This window comes from Mirounga leonina, unplaced genomic scaffold (assembly GCF_011800145.1).
Source record: "Mirounga leonina isolate KUSES-001 unplaced genomic scaffold, KU_Mleo_1.0 Mir_93, whole genome shotgun sequence".
NCBI lineage: Eukaryota > Metazoa > Chordata > Mammalia > Carnivora > Phocidae > Mirounga > Mirounga leonina.
In genome coordinates, this window is record NW_023270854.1 from 29,217,846 (window position 1) to 29,237,582 (window position 19,737).

A 19,737-nucleotide genomic window follows, 5' to 3' on the forward strand; every position below is an offset into this window, starting at 1 on the left:
CTTCTGCTTACTTTGAGGTTTTTTTTTTTCCTTTTTTATACATTCTTAAGGTGGGGTATTGATTATTGATTTGAGACTCTGCTATTTTTTAATTTATGAGATACTCCTTTTATCTTTCTGTTACTGATTTGTTTTTCTAATACTGATTTCACTGTGGTAAATGAACATACTGTGTATAATTTCAGTTATTTTAGTTGGGACTTGTTCATGGCCCTGGATATGGTCTGTATTGTTAAATGTTTTGTGGTACTTGAAAAAAATGTGTATTGTGTAGTGGTTGGATGAAGTGTACTGTAGTTGTAGAGTAGGTCCTGTTGATAGATTGTATTGTTGAGTTATTATATATCCTTGTTGATCTTCTTGGCTAGTTGTTCTACCAATTGTTAAGAGAGAGATGTTTAAATTTTCATAATATGTTTGTGGGCTTCTCTATTTCTGTTTTCAGTTGTCTCAGTTTCTGCTTCACATAATACATAGTAATGTTATTTGGTGCACACACATTTAGGATTGCCATATGTTATTTTTTGTACTGACCATTTATATATAATATAATTATTGATGTTAAGGTTTAAGCATGCCATTTTGCTTTGTGTTTTATGATGTTTCATATTTTTTTTAAAATATTTTGTTTATTTGAGAGAGAATGAGACAGAGAGAGAGCATGAGAGGGGGGAGGGTCAGAGGGAGAAGCAGGCTCCCTGCTGAGCAGGGAGCCAGATGCGGGACTCGATCCCGGGACTCCGGGATCATGACCTGAGCCGAAGGCAGTCGCTTAACCAACTGAGCCACCCAGGCGCCCGATGTTTCATATTTTTAACTCATTTTTATTTTCCCTGACTTCCTGTACTCTACCTAAACATTTCTTTAAATTCTATTTTGATTTGTCTATAGCGTTTCAAATGTATCTTTTTGTATATCTTGTTTATAGTGGTTGCTGTAGGTACATCGCACATACACAACTTATCAAGTCAATTGTTCCTCCATTTATAATGTAACTGTCATAAAAGTAAAAATTTCTCTACATATGTGAGACCACATTATCCTTTTTACTTCAGACATTGAATATAGTTTAGAAATCTGAAGAAGAAAATGAGTCTGTTGTGTTTGCCTGTAATTTTGTTTTTTCCGTTTTGTTTTTTCCTTCTTGATACTGCAAGATTCCTTTTTGTATACTTTATTGTTGTTGTTGTTCAAGAGATTCTTATATAGATTCTTGCAGGGTAGGTCTACAGGATACACAAACTTTTCATTTGTATTCACCTAAGAATGAATTTATTTCCCCCTTCATTACTAAATGATAATTTTGCCAGATATTGAAGTTGGGGTTGGCATTTCTTTTCTTTTAACATTTGAAAAATATTGTTACTTCCTTATGGTTTGAATGATTTCTGACAAGAAATTAGCTGTGATTTGAGTTGTGTTTTCTTTATATGCAAAGTGTCACTTATCTCTTGTTGCTTTCAAGATTTTTTCTTAGTCTTTAGTTTCCAGAAGTTTGATCATAATGTATGTTGACATGAATTTCTTTGAGTTTGTCCTATTAGGAGTTCATCCAGCTTTTTGAATCTGTAGGCATGTCTTTTAACACATTTAGGAAATTTTCAGCTATCATTTCTTCAAATACTCTTTTTAAGTCCCTCCTTTTCTTTTGGAAGTCTATTAATATGAATGTAATTCATTTATTATAGTCTCAAGGCTTCCCTCAGGGTTTTTATTTTTCATTTAGTCTATTTTCTGTTAAGATTTCTATTGTTCTATCTACAAGTTCAATGATTATTTTTACTATACTCTTCATTATGTTATTGAGCTGCTTAGTGATTTTGGGGTTTGTGTTGTTATTTCTTTTAATTTTAGTTACTGTATTTTTCAGTTTTAAATTTCCTTTTAGTTCTTTATATATTCTATTTCTTTGCTAGGACTTCCTTTCTTTGTTTTAGCATGTTCATATTTGATCATTGAAGAGCTATATATAATGGCTGCTTTAAAATCTTTATCAGATAATTCAAACATCTGAGATGTTTGAAGGAACAAAAAAACTCAGGGAACTCACCATCATATCCTTCCTTGGGTCCCGAAGTCCTAGCCAGTCTGCCTTCATTCTACATTTCAGAGTCTTCTTAATTTGTTTTGTGTATAATTTCTAGACTTTTTGGTTGTGCTTAGGATGAATAGGGAGAAGTGCATTCATATCTGGAATGTAAAGGGAAGATGCTATGGTCTGAATTTTGTCCCTGCATAATTCATGTTTTGAAGCCTTAACCCACAGTGTGACTGTATTTGGAGTAAGGTGGTGATTATGGTTAAATGAAATCACCAACAGGAGTAGTGTCCTTATAAGAGACACCAGAGAGCACACTCTCTTTTCACCACGTGAGATTATAGTGAGAGGGCAGCCATCTGCCAGCCAGGAATAGAGCTTTTGCCAGGAATTGAATTGGTCAGCACCATGATCTTAGACTTTCCAGCCCCCAGAACTGAGAGAATAAATTTCTGTTGTTTAAGTCACCCAGTCTGTGGTATTTTATTATGACTAAGACAGAAGGAAAAGAAAGGAAAAAACAAATAAAGTCCTCCTCCTTTTCCTCTTTTAATCTCATTAGTAAATTCTAAATGTATAATGATGAAACTTCTAGAATGCATTTAAACCCCAGTGGCTTGGAGAGCCTCAGTGTTTATCAACTTTTTTCAAGTGCCATAGTGAGAAATAGACACTGGTGGGAGATCTTGAAAAGTAGAGTTACCTGCAACTTATTTTTAAAAATGGGTTGTTCCCCTTCTGAGCATAGTTAATCTTTGTGGCCTATTTTCTGCACACCAACAGTTCAAAAATAGCAACTATGAGCCCCTATTGTGTACCAGATACTGTCTTTATCTCTTTATTTTCTGTGGGGGCCTTTGTAATATTTGGTTGTCTGTCATACATCTCCACTTCTTATTGTTGTAGAATATGCCACTGTGTGTTTCCATTTGGGCCACATTGTCTCATTTCCTTCTACAGAAGCAAAAAGAAAAGGATTGTTCTGTCCTTGACCTTCTCGGGTAGAATATGAATACATGACTCAGTCTTACCCCTTTGATGCTCTTATAGAGGGCTTTAAATACAGAATAAATAATACAAAGTTGAAAGATATTTAGTGTTCATTTAAAGTAATAGTGGTATTGATAGTGTGTTGTGTCTGAAAGTGGTGTGCTGAAAGGATGGAAGCATTTTGGCCAGATTCTTTATATTTGAAATAAGGTTGCTGTCTTTTTTATTCTTAACCTTCTAGAACTATCACTTTAGATTCTGAGCCTCATCCACATCTAGTTTTCAACTTTTGTTCAGTTCTGTGATCCCTTATTATCCTTCCACTTGATTTAATGTATTTCTCTTTTACTCATCCTCGCCCAAACCCCTAAGATAAGCAGATTTGTTTCTGTCACTTGTAACCAAGAAACCTAACAAATACAGAAATCAGTACTGAGAAAGGCATATAGACATCAGACGTGTAAAGAAAATGTAGAAAGCCTCAGACTTGCCTTCTTGCCTAGCTGGGATAAAAGGGAGTGAATAGTCCATTAATTTTTTCAAAATGAGAATCTGGCAACTCAAGATATATAGTGTGAAAAGGAGTGTCAGAAATATCAGTTGTATTCATATGGAATCAAAGGTCCATTGAGGACAAGGCTCTGGATGCTGGTCCCTTGAACAGTATAAGGGACATGAGGAATTCAATTACTGCAGAAGGTAATTGCTGCTTCTGAGTGAAAATAGCTAGAAGAAAAAAAAGATCAAATTCCTCAGCTGCCTAATCAAATAGTATAAAATACTATAAAACAATACTTGTGATGGTTTATTTTGTGTGTTACCTTGACTGTGCTAAACGATGTACAGATCACTGGTAAAATATTTTCATGTGTATCTGTGAGGGTGTTTCTGGAAGAGATTGGCTATTGATATTCTGGAAGAAGATAGCTTTCACCAGTGCAGGTTAGTATCAACCAATCAATTGAGAGCCTGAATAGAACAAAAGGCAAGGGGCAAGTTGACTCTCTTTATTTAAGATGAGACCTCCATCTTCTCCTGTTCTCAGAAATTGGCATCCCTGGTCCTTGAGCTTTCAGATTGAGAGCCTGACTCATGCTTTTGGCCTCCCAATTCTCAGGCCTTTGGAATCAGAGTGGTACTTAACACTGTTAGCTACCTTGGTCGTCACTCTTTTGGATTCAGACTAAATTGCACCATCAGCTTTCCTTCTTCTCTAGCATGTAGATGGCAGACTGTGGGACTTCTTGGCTTCCATAATAATGTGAGTTAATTCCTATAATAAATCTCTCTATAGATAGATAGATACATAGGTACATGGATAGACATAGATCCTATTGGTTCTGTTTTTCTAGAGTATCCTGGCTATTATAGAGAGTGAGGGTAATGATCAGAATTGTCCAATAAGCAGGTGTATGTAGAGACTATTATATGATTATGAGGGTTACTGGGGAAAAAAAACAATGAACAGCCCACTAAAGTCCTTTTTTGATTTTGGGGGCTTATAACTTATTTCTCAAGTCTGAATTAGTTCACAATTCCAGAGTTCCTTGAAGGAAGAGGAGTCCATATACTTTTAAGAAAAGACAATGTAACATCACCAAAATTTGTATTATCCCTTTTTTTCCACCCTTTAACAGGATGCCTAGGCTGAAAAGATACAAGAAAAAATTAAATCATCAAAAATGTCAGGGCTTTTAGCATCTTGGCCCTGAGAACACTAATTCCTATTCACAACAATTAGTAGTTTTACTAAACTGAGTCTTCTTCAACTTCATGGAGGAGGGATTGTAGAAATGGCAAAACATGAACCACTGGAACTCCATTCCTACTGAAATCGTAAATTCTCAGGTACCTGGAGAAGTCTCAGAGGTGAATGCAACTGTTAAGACTTCTAAGATGTAGGGGAGATAATTCCCACACATTCTCATTGCATCTTTATGTGACCAAATACAAAAGATACATATGACATTGAAGAATAACAGTGGATTACATGATAAACACCAATAGCAAAAGCGGATTTCTTATTAGAGTAAAACTGCATTGCCCCTAGCATCTGGTGACAAACGCTTGGTCATTAGTCTGATAAATAGGAAACAGAAGCAGTTAACTTGCACCTGGCGAGTATAATATCTCACTCTTGCCAACATGCTCTAGTATTCCGCATGCAACTAGGCAAAGAGAGAGAAAAAGAAGGCATTGTGTCAGTTGGGGTGATTGATTTTTACTGTCAAGCAGAAATAGGTTTTTGCAACATAGAGTTGCCAGGGAGTAGTTACGGATGAAACTTAGGGGGTCTACTACAAGGTCTAGTAGTAAAGGTTAATGGAAGAATAACTGGTAAAGCTAATCTACAGTTACTACTTAGGTGTGTGGGCATATTTTGAGGTAGTAATGACTGAAAGGAAATTTAGGACTTCTGGTGATCTTCTGAGTCTATTTTTCAATCTCAGTTTGGATTCATAGAGGGATTAGTTTGTGAAAACCTACTGAAGTGCACATTTATGTGCATTTTTCTGTGTATTATATACTTCAGTAAAAAGGTTTTATTTAAGTCAGTAGAAGACTCAGCAACCTAATATGGGCAAGACTATATCCCTCAGAAATAAAAGTTTTTGTCACACCGTTGGTTAAGTGCTCCTGATCAGCTGAGGTGCTAGCTGAAAACAAAGAGTCTTTAAATGGGAGTGGAAGACAAGAATCATAAATACTAGTGGTGTCATTGTGACTAGTGCCAGACACAAAGATTATAGTGTCCCTTGTAGCCCCTGCCCTTTTTTGTTGTTGTTGTTCTCACATTTATTTATTCATTCATAGTAATTTTATTTACTTTTCTGTCATATTTAGTCACTATATTTTTATCCTTTAGTCAATATTTTGCAAAATATCAGGAGAGAATCAAGTTTGGTGAGTATGCTTTACCCCCAAATCATGGATTAAAGAATTGGATAGGGTAACTTGTGGATCTGAATTATTCCCTTTGAGGAGGTATTGAGTATGGTTTTTTGTTTTGTTCTGTTTTGTTTTGTTTTTGGTTATAAGAGGGACAGGGACAGAAGGAAGCAGTAATCTTATGTATGTAGGGAAAGAAGAGTACCTGCAGATGATGGATAGGCACATAGATTGATCATAATAGTCATTTGCCAATTTTTTTATTGGCAAGATTTTAATCCTTCCTTCCTATTTGGGAAGAATCCTCAATTATATTTGGTATTGGTGGGAAAGAGAGTCCAACCAACTACTAGAGAAGCTATAAAAAAGTAATCATCTCTCTTCCACTCTCAGCAAAATAATGTGAAAACATGAGTAGGTCATGGGAAACTGGATGTTTCTACCCAAGACTTTGAATCTGGGGTTGGTAACACAAAGGCTAAGAGAAGGTTAGAATTCATACTGGGTAAATGCAGAGGTAGAGGAGTGCTAGGTGTATTGTCCATAGTGGTGGTGTTCTGGTCAAGTAGTTCCTGTTGTTTTTGTGCTTGCTACTTCTTGTCTTCCCAAGGTTTACCTTGGACATGGCCTTCCAACTCTGTTTCTACTAGTATTTTAATCTAAAATTATATTTTTTATAAATGGCAGTCAAGGAATTTTAGCCTTATGTGAGACCACTTCTGGCTCCCCGTGAGACCACTTCTTAAGAGTAGGAAAGTTTGTCTAGTTTTTTGTCTGAGACACCTAAGAACTTGAGAGGATGTCAAGTGACCCTCTTTCCTAAAATTCTGTAATATAACCGTAACTTTAAGTTGCAGTGCCATATCCTCATTAGTACTTTTTGAAGGGCCTGAGCTAGGCACTCAAATACCAGATTAAAGCAGTTCATTCCTGTTTCCTAAGGCTGCTTCTCCTTTATCTACATTTCAAAATTAATTTACAAATACTGAAAATGGGCTGGTATATTTCAGGACCTGCAGGCAAAATAAGCTTCAGTCATGATCAAATTGAGCTGGAATTGCCAGTTCTTAGGTTATTGCTTCTGTCTCATAACTCTCTAATATAACTGTTCTGACTTTAATGCATAAGCTGAGATACTCTTTATCTTTTAATGACACTGTTTATCATATGCCAAATTCTGTGCTTAGTCTTGGGAGTATAAAAGCAAATACTCTATTGTGTCTGTCTTCAAGAACTCAAGAAATATTAAGGAAAGGAGACCTATAAACATGTAATTCTTTGTAATATTCTAAAGTCAGAAATCTGCAAAGTGTGCATAAGAATACAGAATAACATTTAGGCCAGCAATGAGAGGATGGCATTCGGGGAAGATTTTCTAGAGGAGTTGCCACCAGAGATAGATACTAAAGAACAAAGGAGTAATTCTACAGGCAGAGGACATAAAACTGTGCAGAGTGTATGCCAGGCAGTATAAGCCCTAAGGAGTGCAACAGGATGAATATATGTTGGGTCATTACAGCCAGACTGGCATCACAATGTAAAGTATGAGACATGATTAGTAAGCAGTGGTTCTGGAGAACAGAAAAGGCCAAAGAAAAACCCTGTACACCATGTGTTATGGACTGCGTATTTATGTCCCCAAAATTCCTGTGTTGAAACCCTAACCCCCAAAGTGATGGTATTAGAGGAGGGCCTTTGGGAGATAATTAGGTTTAGATGAGATCATGAGGGTGGAACCTCCATGATGGGATTAGTGACCTCCTTATAAGAAGAAGAAGAAAGAAGAGTGTTTCTTTCAAAATTAATCTTTCTCTTTCTCATGGGAGGACACAGTGAGAAAGCTGCAAGCCAGAAAAGGAGCTCTCACCAGCAATCAAATCTTCCAGCATCTTGATTTTAGACTTCCCAGTTTCCAGAACTGTGAGAAATAAATGCCTGCTTTTTAAACCACTTGTTCTATGGTATTTTGTTATAACAGCCTAAACTGATGAAGACATCATGGTAAAAACTTAGAAATAGCAAAATGGTAATTGAACATATATTCAAAGAAAAAATTGGATAATGAAATTAGTAGGATTTGCTACCATTGGCTATAGTAATGAGGCTGGAGGAGAGCTCTAAATGGAATCTTGGTTTTCTTTTTTAATCAGGGAAAATAGAAGAGTTAGTATGGTTGAAGCCAGGTATACAGTATTGTAATAAATTAAACATAACTAAATTCTATGTACTGAGGCTTGGGCAAAATGAAAGCTTGAGGAGATAATCAGGATTTTCAGTCCTGGTGAATCATATTAGCTTATTAGAATATTGGGACTAGTCATATGACAATTACAACACATAGAAAGCCATTGATTAGAATCATATTAAAATTAGAATCATATTAGAACTGAACTAACAAGGCACAAGAAGAAAGGAATATTTCAGCCCGTGTCATACTGGAGCCAGCTGACATTGCCTTTCTTTACAACTGTGATTTCAGTGACATTACATTGGTAGCTTTATATTGGCCATGATGGAAAGTATTTATGCCATAGAAAGGGGCAAATGCTATAAATCAGTACTTGACATTTTTTTTTAATTAAACATTAACCAGAACACCACTGGATCTGCCATAGAGATAGACATTCCTCAAAAAAAAAAAAAAAAAAAAAAAAAAAAATCTGCAAAGGCAGCCATGTAAACAGCACGAAAAACACTAGAAGCAACTCTAGAAGGACCACAGTCATCATGATAGGAAAAACAAAACAAAACAAACCCCACAACCTATAGCAAGAGTATAGTATGAGTAGATGATGGAGGTTCCAGGTTGGGTGCTACTATAGATTTCCCATCTAAACTTTATAAATAAATCACTTGACATCTGTGTGTCTAAGTGTTTTTGCCTGTCAAATGGAAATAATGATTTGCACAGAGGAATAAATGTTAAAAGCTAAATGATTATTATGAGAAGTTTGACTTGCTATACACATGTGAGATATTATTAGTAACTCAGGGTTCCGAAATCAACAAAGTATATTCAGACTTCAAAGGTATCACTAACTCTTGTCTTTGGTACCATCTTACTTGACTTGAATTCTTCAAACTCCAGTGGCCTACAGGGAATCTAATGGCTTTCTGTGCATTGGAATTGTCATATGATTAGTCCTTTCTTTCTCCACATGCATTAAACACCTCTACATTAGAGTTGGTTTCTTTTGCTATCAATAAAGGGGAGGAGGATTCTTTCTGAAATTTGTGCTTGGGAAACCTAGAATTGCAGTTATAATTCTTGTTAAGCACCTGAGAGCATGGCATTGATGATTTTAGAGTCAACTCAAAATTATTTTTACTGTGTAAGTTGGAATGTGTTTCCATGGTTAATTTTTTTCTGGTTCAATTTCTGAAGAGGTCTTGTGATGCTGCTCAGTGAATGGTAGCTACCAAATCACAACCACACATTGGTTCTCTTGGATACCAGTGCTCTGCCCTTCCAATATAAAATGCTATTCTCTGTCCTTAAAACAAATAAAAAAAATTTAAGATTTTATTTATTTGAGATAGAGAGTGAGAGAGAGAGAGAGCAGGAGCAGGGAAGCAGAGGAAGAGGGAGAAGCAAGCTTCCCGCTGAGCAGGGAGCCCATTGTGGGGCTCTGTCCCAGGACCCAAGGATCATGACCTGAGCTGAAGGCAAATGCTCAACCGACTAAGCCACCCAGGCACCCACAAACAAAAAATTTTAAACTAAATTTCAGTTGTTTATACTTAGAGTTGTCTTCCTCTCTTCCCTGTCCTGGTCTTCAGCATTCTGCCCTTAAAGGCTCACTTTGAGTGCCACTTCCATGAAGTTACTCCAGTGACTCAGCTCCCAGTGATTATCCCACTTCTGTAGAAATAGCTCAATTTTAGCATTTGATTATGTCCTGGTTTATAGAAGTCATGTGAGCCCATTTCCTCCAGAAGAATGTAATCCTTTGATAGTAGAGACAAAATCATTTTGTCTTACTGTATCTTTCATAATATGTGACATGGGGTAGACCTGGAATAATTTCTATATCAATACTTGCTAATAGATATAAGTCCATGTGTATCAAGAAAATCCATATTTAGAACTAACACATACATGTTCCATACACATTCAGGCAAATAGGTGATAGAATTCAACAACATATGTGGTCACTTAATATATATGCTGGGGTGATGCATGTATAGAAGAGAGTTTTTTGAGAATTAGTTTATGTCCTTTATATTTGAAGCCACTAGCTTCTTAGAAGGTTTTCCTCTCTCCCCCCTGATGGATATCAAATTAGTGTGCTTTAAATTTAGAAAACATGAATTAACTGCTGAAACTATTTCTTTGGAGAATCAGTACTAACAAAATCCCCCTGAAATAATAATATTTTCAGATAAATTGTGAGGACGCTCAGTCAGCCCCTTTGCTCATAGTTCTGGCAAAAGGAATGCTGTGCATTATTTTGTTATGAATTCTCTCTTAGTAAAGGATTATAAAAAAAATAATAATGTGGAGAAACAAAAGCTGCTAAACGTAGCAGCTCCTATGGTATTTTTCTCTGCTGGGTTGCAGCTGTCTCAGTCCGTCTGAGAAGGTGCCCCATGAGGGCACATGGGTTTTGAGTACAGAGTGGCTGCTCTCTGGTGGCTGGTCTCTAAGCCACTTTCTTACACTCTGGTAAAGCAGTGTTGCCACAATCTTCCTCAAGTTCTTAGCCACCATTGTAGTCCAGTAACATTTAGACATGTGTATCAAAAAGATAATGTAAAGTTCCTTTCACATGCCTTCATTAATTTATGAATTCCTCCATTATTCATCCATTTATTTATTCATCATTCATCAAATAATTCAGTGCCTCTTGAGAGCATCTTATACACTGGAATATCACGGTAAATATAATATTCCCTCATGGAACTTATCTGGGAAGACACATATTAAATAGATAATCACACAGATAAACATATGGAGTGGGACAGTGAAATTCCCTCATCTACAATGTGAATGTGCAAAGACAATGTAATTTAAAAGACTGTCTGTAGCATTTCTGATTTTTCACCTGCATTTCCCTCCCACTGTCTTGGTAAAAAAATTAAATGTTCAGTATAGTTTGAAGCTCATTATGATCCACTAACTTAATAGTATCCTCTATTGGATAACACTTTCCATTTCTCAGATAATGTCCTCCTGTTGCCCTCTCCAAGATGGAATCTACAGGAATGAGGGAAGCGATGTGTGGTTCAGGCATACTCGTGTCCATGGGGTGGGATGAAAGGAGTTCCAGGGCATGTACTGGGTTCCTTTTTTTTTTTTTTTTAAGATTGTATTTATTTAAGAGAGAGACAAAGAAAGCATGAGGAGGGGGCAGAGGGAGAGGGACAAGCAGACTCCCTGTTCAGTGGGGAGCCCTATGTGGGGCTCAATCCCAGGACCCTGAAATCATGCCCTGAGCCAAAGTCAGACACTTAAACGACTCAGCCACCCAGGTGCCCCTGTAACCTGCTGGGTTCTGATGCTGAAGTCTATGACTGGTGAACCTGTGGTCCATTCTTATGCCCATCTCAGTGCCCCAGATAATCATTTACCACCTTCCCCCTTGCCAATTACACCTTTCCTTGGTTCTCACTGAGTATGTTCATGACCCTTTACCTCCTTCCTTCATTTGGTCCTCTGGCCTCCACTGAGTAGGCAGTTTGCACCAGCATACCAGGCCCTGTGAGAGGCCAGCTGTCTTTCAATTCTACATCCATGCCACAGAGGAAATAAAAACAGCTGTGGAAATAAACGTCAAGCCCTCTCTCTGCTTTGTTATGATAAGTTGTCAAATTCACTTGGATATGGTGTCTCTCCAGATCTACATGTGACAGCCTCCTCCCTGAGGCACAAACAGGTAGCAGGGCAAGCCCTCAGCACATTCTTGACTCTTTGCTGGCCTTTCTCCAGCCCATGAAGCTGGGAAAGAGCAAGCTTTTCTTTTACTTCCCCTGGAGATACTCTCCAGCTGCATAGAGCTGGTCCAAATGCCAGAGAGAAGAGGGGTCTTCTCTCCATTGTTCACTGAGTACCTAGGCCTAGCCCTTTATATGATAAATGCGAGATATTAAGGACACCTGGACAGTTTCCTCAATTGATACTCAACTGCTTTACTAGTTTTTTAATGTGAGAAGCTGGGTATTACCCTGATATTTTGCTTTTACATTTTGTTTGTTACAAAATATTAAATCTCCCACAAATGGGCACCATATATGAGTTCTGGTACTCAGAGATCTGATATTCAAACAAAAGAGGAAATCATATCAAAATACTAGTCCCCTTACATAAATAATTATAAATTGTAGTAGGTTCCATAAAGGAAAAAATAAAAGATGCATTAAGAGAGTGTAACTGGGGAATCTACATCCCTGAGATAGAGAAGACCTGAGTAGGAGTTATAATGATGACATCTGAAGGCTAAGCATGAGTTAGCCAGAACCTGAAATCTTGGATGTTCCCTTCCTTTTTTAAATTAACTGAAACAGTCTACACTGTAGGACAATTAACTCAAAGTAGTTCCTGCCACACAGCAGATCCCAACATACTTTCAGCCACACCTACATACAAATCACCTCAGTTGTTCAGTCAACCCAATCATCTTGAATGCCTCAGTGAAATCTTTTTTTTTTTTTTAAGATTTTATTTTATTTATTTGACACACAGAGAGAGAGACAGCTAGAGAGGAAACACAAGCAGGGGGAGTGGGAGAGGGAGAAGCAGGCTCCTGGCCGAGCAGAGAGCCCGATGCGGGGCTCGATCCCAGGACCCTGGGATCATGACCTGAGCCGAAGGCAGACGCTTAACGACTGAGCCACCCAGGTGTCCCTCAGTGAAATCTTTTTTAGGTATGTGTTGGTAATCTGTCTGCTTCTTCCTTCTGCCTTGGAATGTACCCCTCCGCTAAAGCTGAATAAGACATCCCTCTGTTCAAAAGCAGCCAGAGGCTTCCCTCTGATTTGGAGAAGAAACTCAAATCCTGCTACTTTTTCCACATCACTCCCTGCTCCAGTCACGATCAGCTCCACTCTGTTTCTTGATCAGGCCACTTCCCTATCAGAAACTCGTATGTGCTTGTCCCACCTGGAACAGACACCTACCTGGCTATGTGCACGTGATTCATAACCTCACATCTTTCAGGTGTCTGCTTAAATGTCACCTCAGTAGTGACACTTCTCTCTATCATACTTAATTTTGTCTCCTCATTTTTTCCCTTTTATGCTTTCTTTTTCTCCATAGCGCTATTACCACCTGACATGACATTTATTTTACTCATTTGTTTTCTGATCATTTTTTCTTCTTCCTTCCTTCCCAGCACGTTATACTTGGGCAGAGAATTTAGTGTTTTGTTCACTGTTGAATTCCCAGTGCCCAGGACAGTGCTTATCAGCATAGAGGTGTTAAAAGAATGAACAAATAAATGAATAGATGGAGGGCAGAACTTACTCCAAGGTTTCTCTCATCTGCAAATACATATATACATATAAACATGTATCCATATATGTAAAGCACTACATTTTCTATTCCCCAAACTTGCTGCTTTTGGGAATCAGGGACATGATGGTAGAACAAACTTCTTTCCCACTCAAAATGAAGAAACACTTTTCAAAAGTAGATACTTCTCACAGTAATTGTCTTGAGAAATTCAGTGATCTGTTTTTCAGTCTACTTTAAATGGAACACAGATACTTCAAAGGTAAGGAACAATGTTGAACTAGATGAATCATCAGTACAGAGTAAAAGCCATCATTTTAGTATGTGCCTATCAGATCTTGAAGAAAGAAAAAGGTCACTTAAATCCAGAAGAGAGAAAAAAATCATAAATTTTGATTTATTGAGTTATAAGTCTCTGTTACAAAGATAGGGTTATAGGAAATTAAAAAAAAAAAAAACACATGGAGGATGCCATAGCTTTATTACTTAGAATACAGTTTTATGGCAAAACTGGATAAATAGACTTTCATATTATTATGTAATTAAGTACTGATATTAAGATTTTTTTAAGAAATTTTTATTATGATTACATTTAAACAAATAAAAATGGAGAAAATAGTGTAATGAACACTGCTGTGCCCAGTACTTAGTTTTAACAATTGCCAACATCCTGCTATACCATATAGTAATTTGAAGTCTTTTTGAGGTACAAAAGGTAAAGTGGTTTTACCTTCTTCCTTTTAAAGGATAGTGAGAAAAATCAAATATATTTAGAATTTTTCCAAAACATGTGCTCATATTCTCAAGACATACAGGATTCTGAGTATTTAAATCATAGGAGCACAATTCAAGAAGATTACATTTACTGGGTAGATCTTGTTATTATCCCTATTTTTGAGGAGTAAAACGAGTATCAAAGTTTTTGCAAAACTTGGTGAAAGTTATAATTAATAATTGAGAGAGCAGAGGTTTGAACTCATGCTTTCCGTGTCCTAAAATTATTGTCATAAATATGACTATTTAATGAGAGCTTAATTTCTACTTTATCATGGATTTTTTTTCCTAATTAAATCTACTTTTTGCTTTCTTGAATTATCCTTGCATTATTTATTGAATCTGAACAAATAACACTGATTACATTTAACTTTACATGATTTTGTTTATGGTGTAATTATTATTAATCTACCCAAGGAGAGGTCCAGTGTCTTATATTCTATACATCAACAAATGCAGAGATTATTAACAGTGTATTTTTAAAATATCTCTGCCATTCTAAGTTATCATATTTGTTAAACAAATACTAATTCAAATGCTAACACATAAGTTCATGTTTTTAATCAGAGAAGATATTAGTACCATAAGAAAATTAAAGGGCAATTTTATTTTTTGAATTAATCCTCTTGTGGGTTTTTTTTGTGGGGTTTTTTTAAATTTTTTTATGTTATGTTAATCACCATACATTACATCATTAGTTTTTGATGTAGTGTTCCATGATTCATTGTTTGTGTATAACACCCAGTGCTCCATGCAGAACGTGCCCTCTTTAATACCCATCACCAGGCTAACCCATTCCCCCACCCCCCTCCTCTCTAGAACCCTCAATTTGTTTCTGAGAGTCCGTAGTCTCTCATGGTTCGTCTTCCCCTCCGATTTCCCCCCCAGCTGGTGTAGCCACTCTGGAAATCAGTATGGAGGTTCCTCAAAAAGTTGAAAATAGAGCTACTGTACGACCCAGCAATTGCACTACTGGGTATTTACCCCAAAGATACAAATGTAGTGATCCGAAGCAGTATGTACACCCCAATGTTTATAGCAGCAATGTCCACAATAGCCAAACTATGGAAAGAGCCAAGATGTCCATCAACAGATGAATGGATAAAGAAGATGTGGTGCATATATATACAATGGAATATTATGCAGCCATCAAAAAGAATGAAACCTTGCCATTTGCAATGACATGGATGGAACTAGAGGGTATTATGCTAAGTGAAATAAGTCAGAGAAAGACATGTATCATATGATCTCACTAATATGAGGAATTCTTAATCTCAGGAAACAAACTGAGGGTTGCTGGAGTGGGGGTGGGTGGGAGGGATGGGGTGGCTGGGTGATAGACATTGGGGAGGGTATGTGCTATGGTGAGCGCTGTGAATTGTGTAAGACTGTTGAATCACAGACCTGTACTTCTGAAACAAATAATACATTATATGGGAAAAATCCTCTTGTTTTTAAAACAAGAGGAACCATGGATACACTGATACCTCTTCATAAGTTGTTTTCTGCTATAGGTTCATTGAAACTTGGATAACACAACTCTTAGCCTGCTGAAATGATGAAAGCAATTGAAAAAAACTGACAGGCTTATTAGAGTCCAGATTAATGAGTCTGAAATTTCTGGCATTATTTAGTAGCTTTTAATTTTTTAACCTTAGGTAATGGAATTCATTATAAATGGAACATTGGGTTTCACCTATATATAAAAGGTAGGAAAGTTAAAGTAGATAGTATACATTTAAATTCATTAAAATTAATTAATGACATTCAGACTTACAGTAGATTTGATTCAAGAAGATAGAATTACAAAAAAAAAAGAAGATATTGTTATAGGATATTTGAGATTTTGGAAAATTTTTGAAAAAAAAATTAAAATGAATCTCATAACTCCATAGTTGGAGTATGTCATGAAATCAGTAACTGTGAGGATAGCTATTATGGGCTAAATTGTGTCCCTCCAAAATTCATATGTTGAAGGTCCAACACCTCAGAATATGGGTAGGAGAAAGGGCCTTTAAAGAGGTAATTAAGTTAAAATTCAGCTGTTAGGGTGGGTCCTCATCTAATCTAACTACTATCCTTATAAAAAGAGGAAATTCAGACACACAAAAAGACACCAGGGATGCACATATAGAGAAAGACCTTATGAGGACATAGGAAGAAGGCCAGCCATCTGTAAGCCAAGGAGAGAGACCTCAGAAGAACCCAAACCTGCCAACACCTTGATGTTAGACTTCTTCCAACTGAACTATTGAAAAATTAAATTTCCATTGTTTAGGCCACCGAGAGTCTGTGGTATTTTATAATGGCATCCCTAGTAAACTAGGACACCTGCTTTTTATGAAATTCAGATAACTGTTGAAATGTCAGATGCTGATCGAAAATTTGTCCCACTTTGCTGCTTCAAGGACATCCTCGAGCCAAAGAAATATGGGTTTTATAAGGAGTATGTCATTATTTAACTCCAAATTTCACTGAATAGCAAAATTGTTTTTAGTTCAGCACTAATATGTAAGTGCAGACATTACTTCTGCATTCTTCTCCTTCCTCACTCTTCTAGTTATCCAGTGCCACAGCCCCTTTTCTTTAGTTTGCAAGTTTCTTTAGTTTCCCATGTAGACAATAATATACTCTATATAGGTGAGTGTCTACAATAGAGTATATTATTGTCTACATGGGAAAACTAGAAAGGTTTAAAGGAAAGTCTTACAGCGTGAAACATGCACATCTGCTCAACAATCAGCAGATAAAGCTCAAGGACCCTAACAAAGGAAAGGTGCAATTTCCTTTTCAATGCACCTCTTCCAGGATTGCCTTTTCATTCTGTTTCTCCTTAAACTCTTTGTCTACTTTTATTCTTTCCTGAAAAGCTAATTTCCTTGTGCACTTCTTCAGTAGATTTTATTGAACCCACTGAATCCAGGGTCCGAATAATTAACAAACAAATAGCTCAAGGACAGAGAGTGCTAGGTCTTCTAACCCTCAAAGGAACTGGAAGGAATTACTTGGATTCCATTCTTGTAATGAAGCAAGGAAAGAGAAAGCCAACAGTCAAGTTTACATATCAAAACAGTCTTAACTTTGATATTCTGCACTTATTTTTGCCTATATGGTGTTATTTCCGGAAAGCCAGAAATATCACTGAAATCTCCTCATAAATATCCCTCCTACACTGACACTAAATGTTTTAATTTAAAATCTTGCCCTTTTTAATTTCAGTTTTAACAAGGGACCTATTTGGAAAAGAAAGGAATGAGATGAGACTAAAAGCATCAGCTACTGCATTTCTTTTTTTTTTTTTTTTTTAAGATTTATTTATTTATTTTAAAGAGAGAGATCAGGGGTAGGTGCAGAGGGAGAGAACCTCAAGCAGACTCCCTATTGAGTGTGGAGCCAGATGCCTGGCTCCATCTCATGACCCTGCCATCACGACCTGAGCTGAAACCAAGAGTGAGACACTCAATTGACTGAGCCACCCAGGCATCCCCAGCTACTGCATTTCTAACATCATAGTAGTAATGACTTTCTCTGGAGAGGTGCCTGTAAAGACAAGTGATCTGTCAGAAATGGGACTTACTCTCCATCATATACACCCACACAGACACACACACACACACACACACACACACACACACGCAAATGTGCGTACACTATCGCCTTCCATGCATCAAAGTATCCCGAGTAAGAATAAGATCCCTGGAGACCAAAGGGCACTGACTTGGGAGATCTTGAACTTCAAAGTTAATCAGTTTTGCCGAAGATTTATTCACTGTACTGGGTGTAGTGTAAAGGAAAGTTCATAAAACTTTTTAAAACAGGATCTATGTTTGTGCTCTGACTTCCTTACCAGTAGCTGTGCAAACTGGGAGATAATTTATCAGAGGATTCAAGCAAAAATATTGCCAAATCACTGCCCTCCCCCTGCAGTCTATTCTCAGTTGCTCCTGTAGGACAATAAGTATACTACATTAAGGATGGTAAACTGTCCTCACCTAGGGCCATTCATTCAGTCAGTTGACAGATACTGAGAACCTACATGCCAGGCACTGTTCTTGGCCAAGAGGTTAGACCAATGAACTTAGCAATGTTCCTGGTGAAGCTGGAGGAGACAGACAAAAAATAAATGATTTTAATAACTATACTACCAATGAGTATCCAATTAATGTATATAATCCAATTTATAAACATACACAAACATAAATACACACTGTATTTTGGCAAATCTAAGACATATCTGACCTTTTTTTTTTCTTTTAAAGATTTATTTATTTATTTGAGAGAGAGCGAGAGTGTGTGTGAGCATGTGAGCCAGGCTGGGAGAAGGAGGGAAAGGGAGAGAAAAACTTTAGCAGACTCTGTGCTGAGCATGCACCCCATGCGGGGCTCAATCACAGGACCCTGAGATCGTGACCTAAGCCAAAACCAAGAGTCAGCCCCTTAACCGACTGAGCCTCCCAGGCGCCCCATATCTAAGCTTTCTAATACCAAAATATGTCTTATAACGAATACTATCTTGGATTCAATGAACTATGACAAGTGTTTGAAGCAAAATAAAATAGAGCAAGGTAAGAAACAGGATGTGGGAGGTACTATATTTAGATAGGGAGCCCAGGGAAGCCTCACAGTGAGGTAATAATTAGAAGAATCTAAGAATACATTGCATGTGAAAGTGTTCTGTAAAATCCCTGTGTCAGAGCCAAGTGGGGTCAGCTGTGGAGGGGGCAGGAGCCTTTGCCACTCGGAGCTGGCCTGTCCCCAGTGCCCAGGCCGGCCATTGGATGGGGAGTCTTCGCTGGTGACTGTTGGGCCAGCCCTCCTGGTGTGGCCATGGCTCAGGTTGCTCTGCTGTGTTCCATCACCTTCTCCTAAAGATGCATCCTGACTTACCTCCACACTTGGACACTTAAGAATGCAACGTCTCGATTAACTAACTTGCTTAAGGAATGTCACAAAAATCACAGCATTCTGAAATTTTTTGGTCATTGCAGTGATCTTGATCAGGAGATGAAAAAATGCGTGAAGAATGAGTACATGGAAAAGAGGACCAAGAGCAGGGAGCATGGCAGTGCGACACGTGAAAGACTTTTTAATCCCACAGAGGAATCTGAAAAATAAATTACAGGCATACCTCGGAAAAAAAAACCCTGTGCCATAGTAATAAAGACAAAATTGAGATAAAATTCGTATTTCATAACAATTCACCCATCTGAGGTGTACATTCAATGATTTTTAGTGTATTCGGAGCAGTGCAAACCTCAGTGTGATCAATTTTAAAATATCATCACCCCAAAAAGAAGCCCATGCACATTAGTAGTTATCGTCTATTTCCTCCAAACCACCTAGGCTTAGACAATCATTGTTCTACTTTGTGTCTCTGTAGATTTGCTTATTTTGGTTATATATAAGCATATAAGATTGCTTATATGATGTAAATAGCATCATATAATATGTAGTCTTTGGTTTCTTTAACTTAGTATAATGTTTTCAAGGTTCATTCATGTTGTAAGCATGTATCAGTACTTCATTCCTTTTTATTGCTGAATAATATTGCCTTGTTTGGATATATCAAATTCTGCTTATCCTTTCATCGATTGGT

General features: G+C 37.2%; 1 protein-coding gene across 1 annotated transcript; it reads left to right on the forward strand.

Moving 5' to 3' along the window:
* Positions 1–19,012: 19,012 nt before the first annotated feature.
* LOC118004375 (COX assembly mitochondrial protein 2 homolog) lies at positions 19,013–19,256 on the forward strand. The gene is given in 2 exon segments (XM_034995656.1): positions 19,013–19,060; positions 19,062–19,256. Coding segments are annotated over 2 exon segments (243 nt in total).
* Positions 19,257–19,737: the final 481 nt, after the last annotated feature.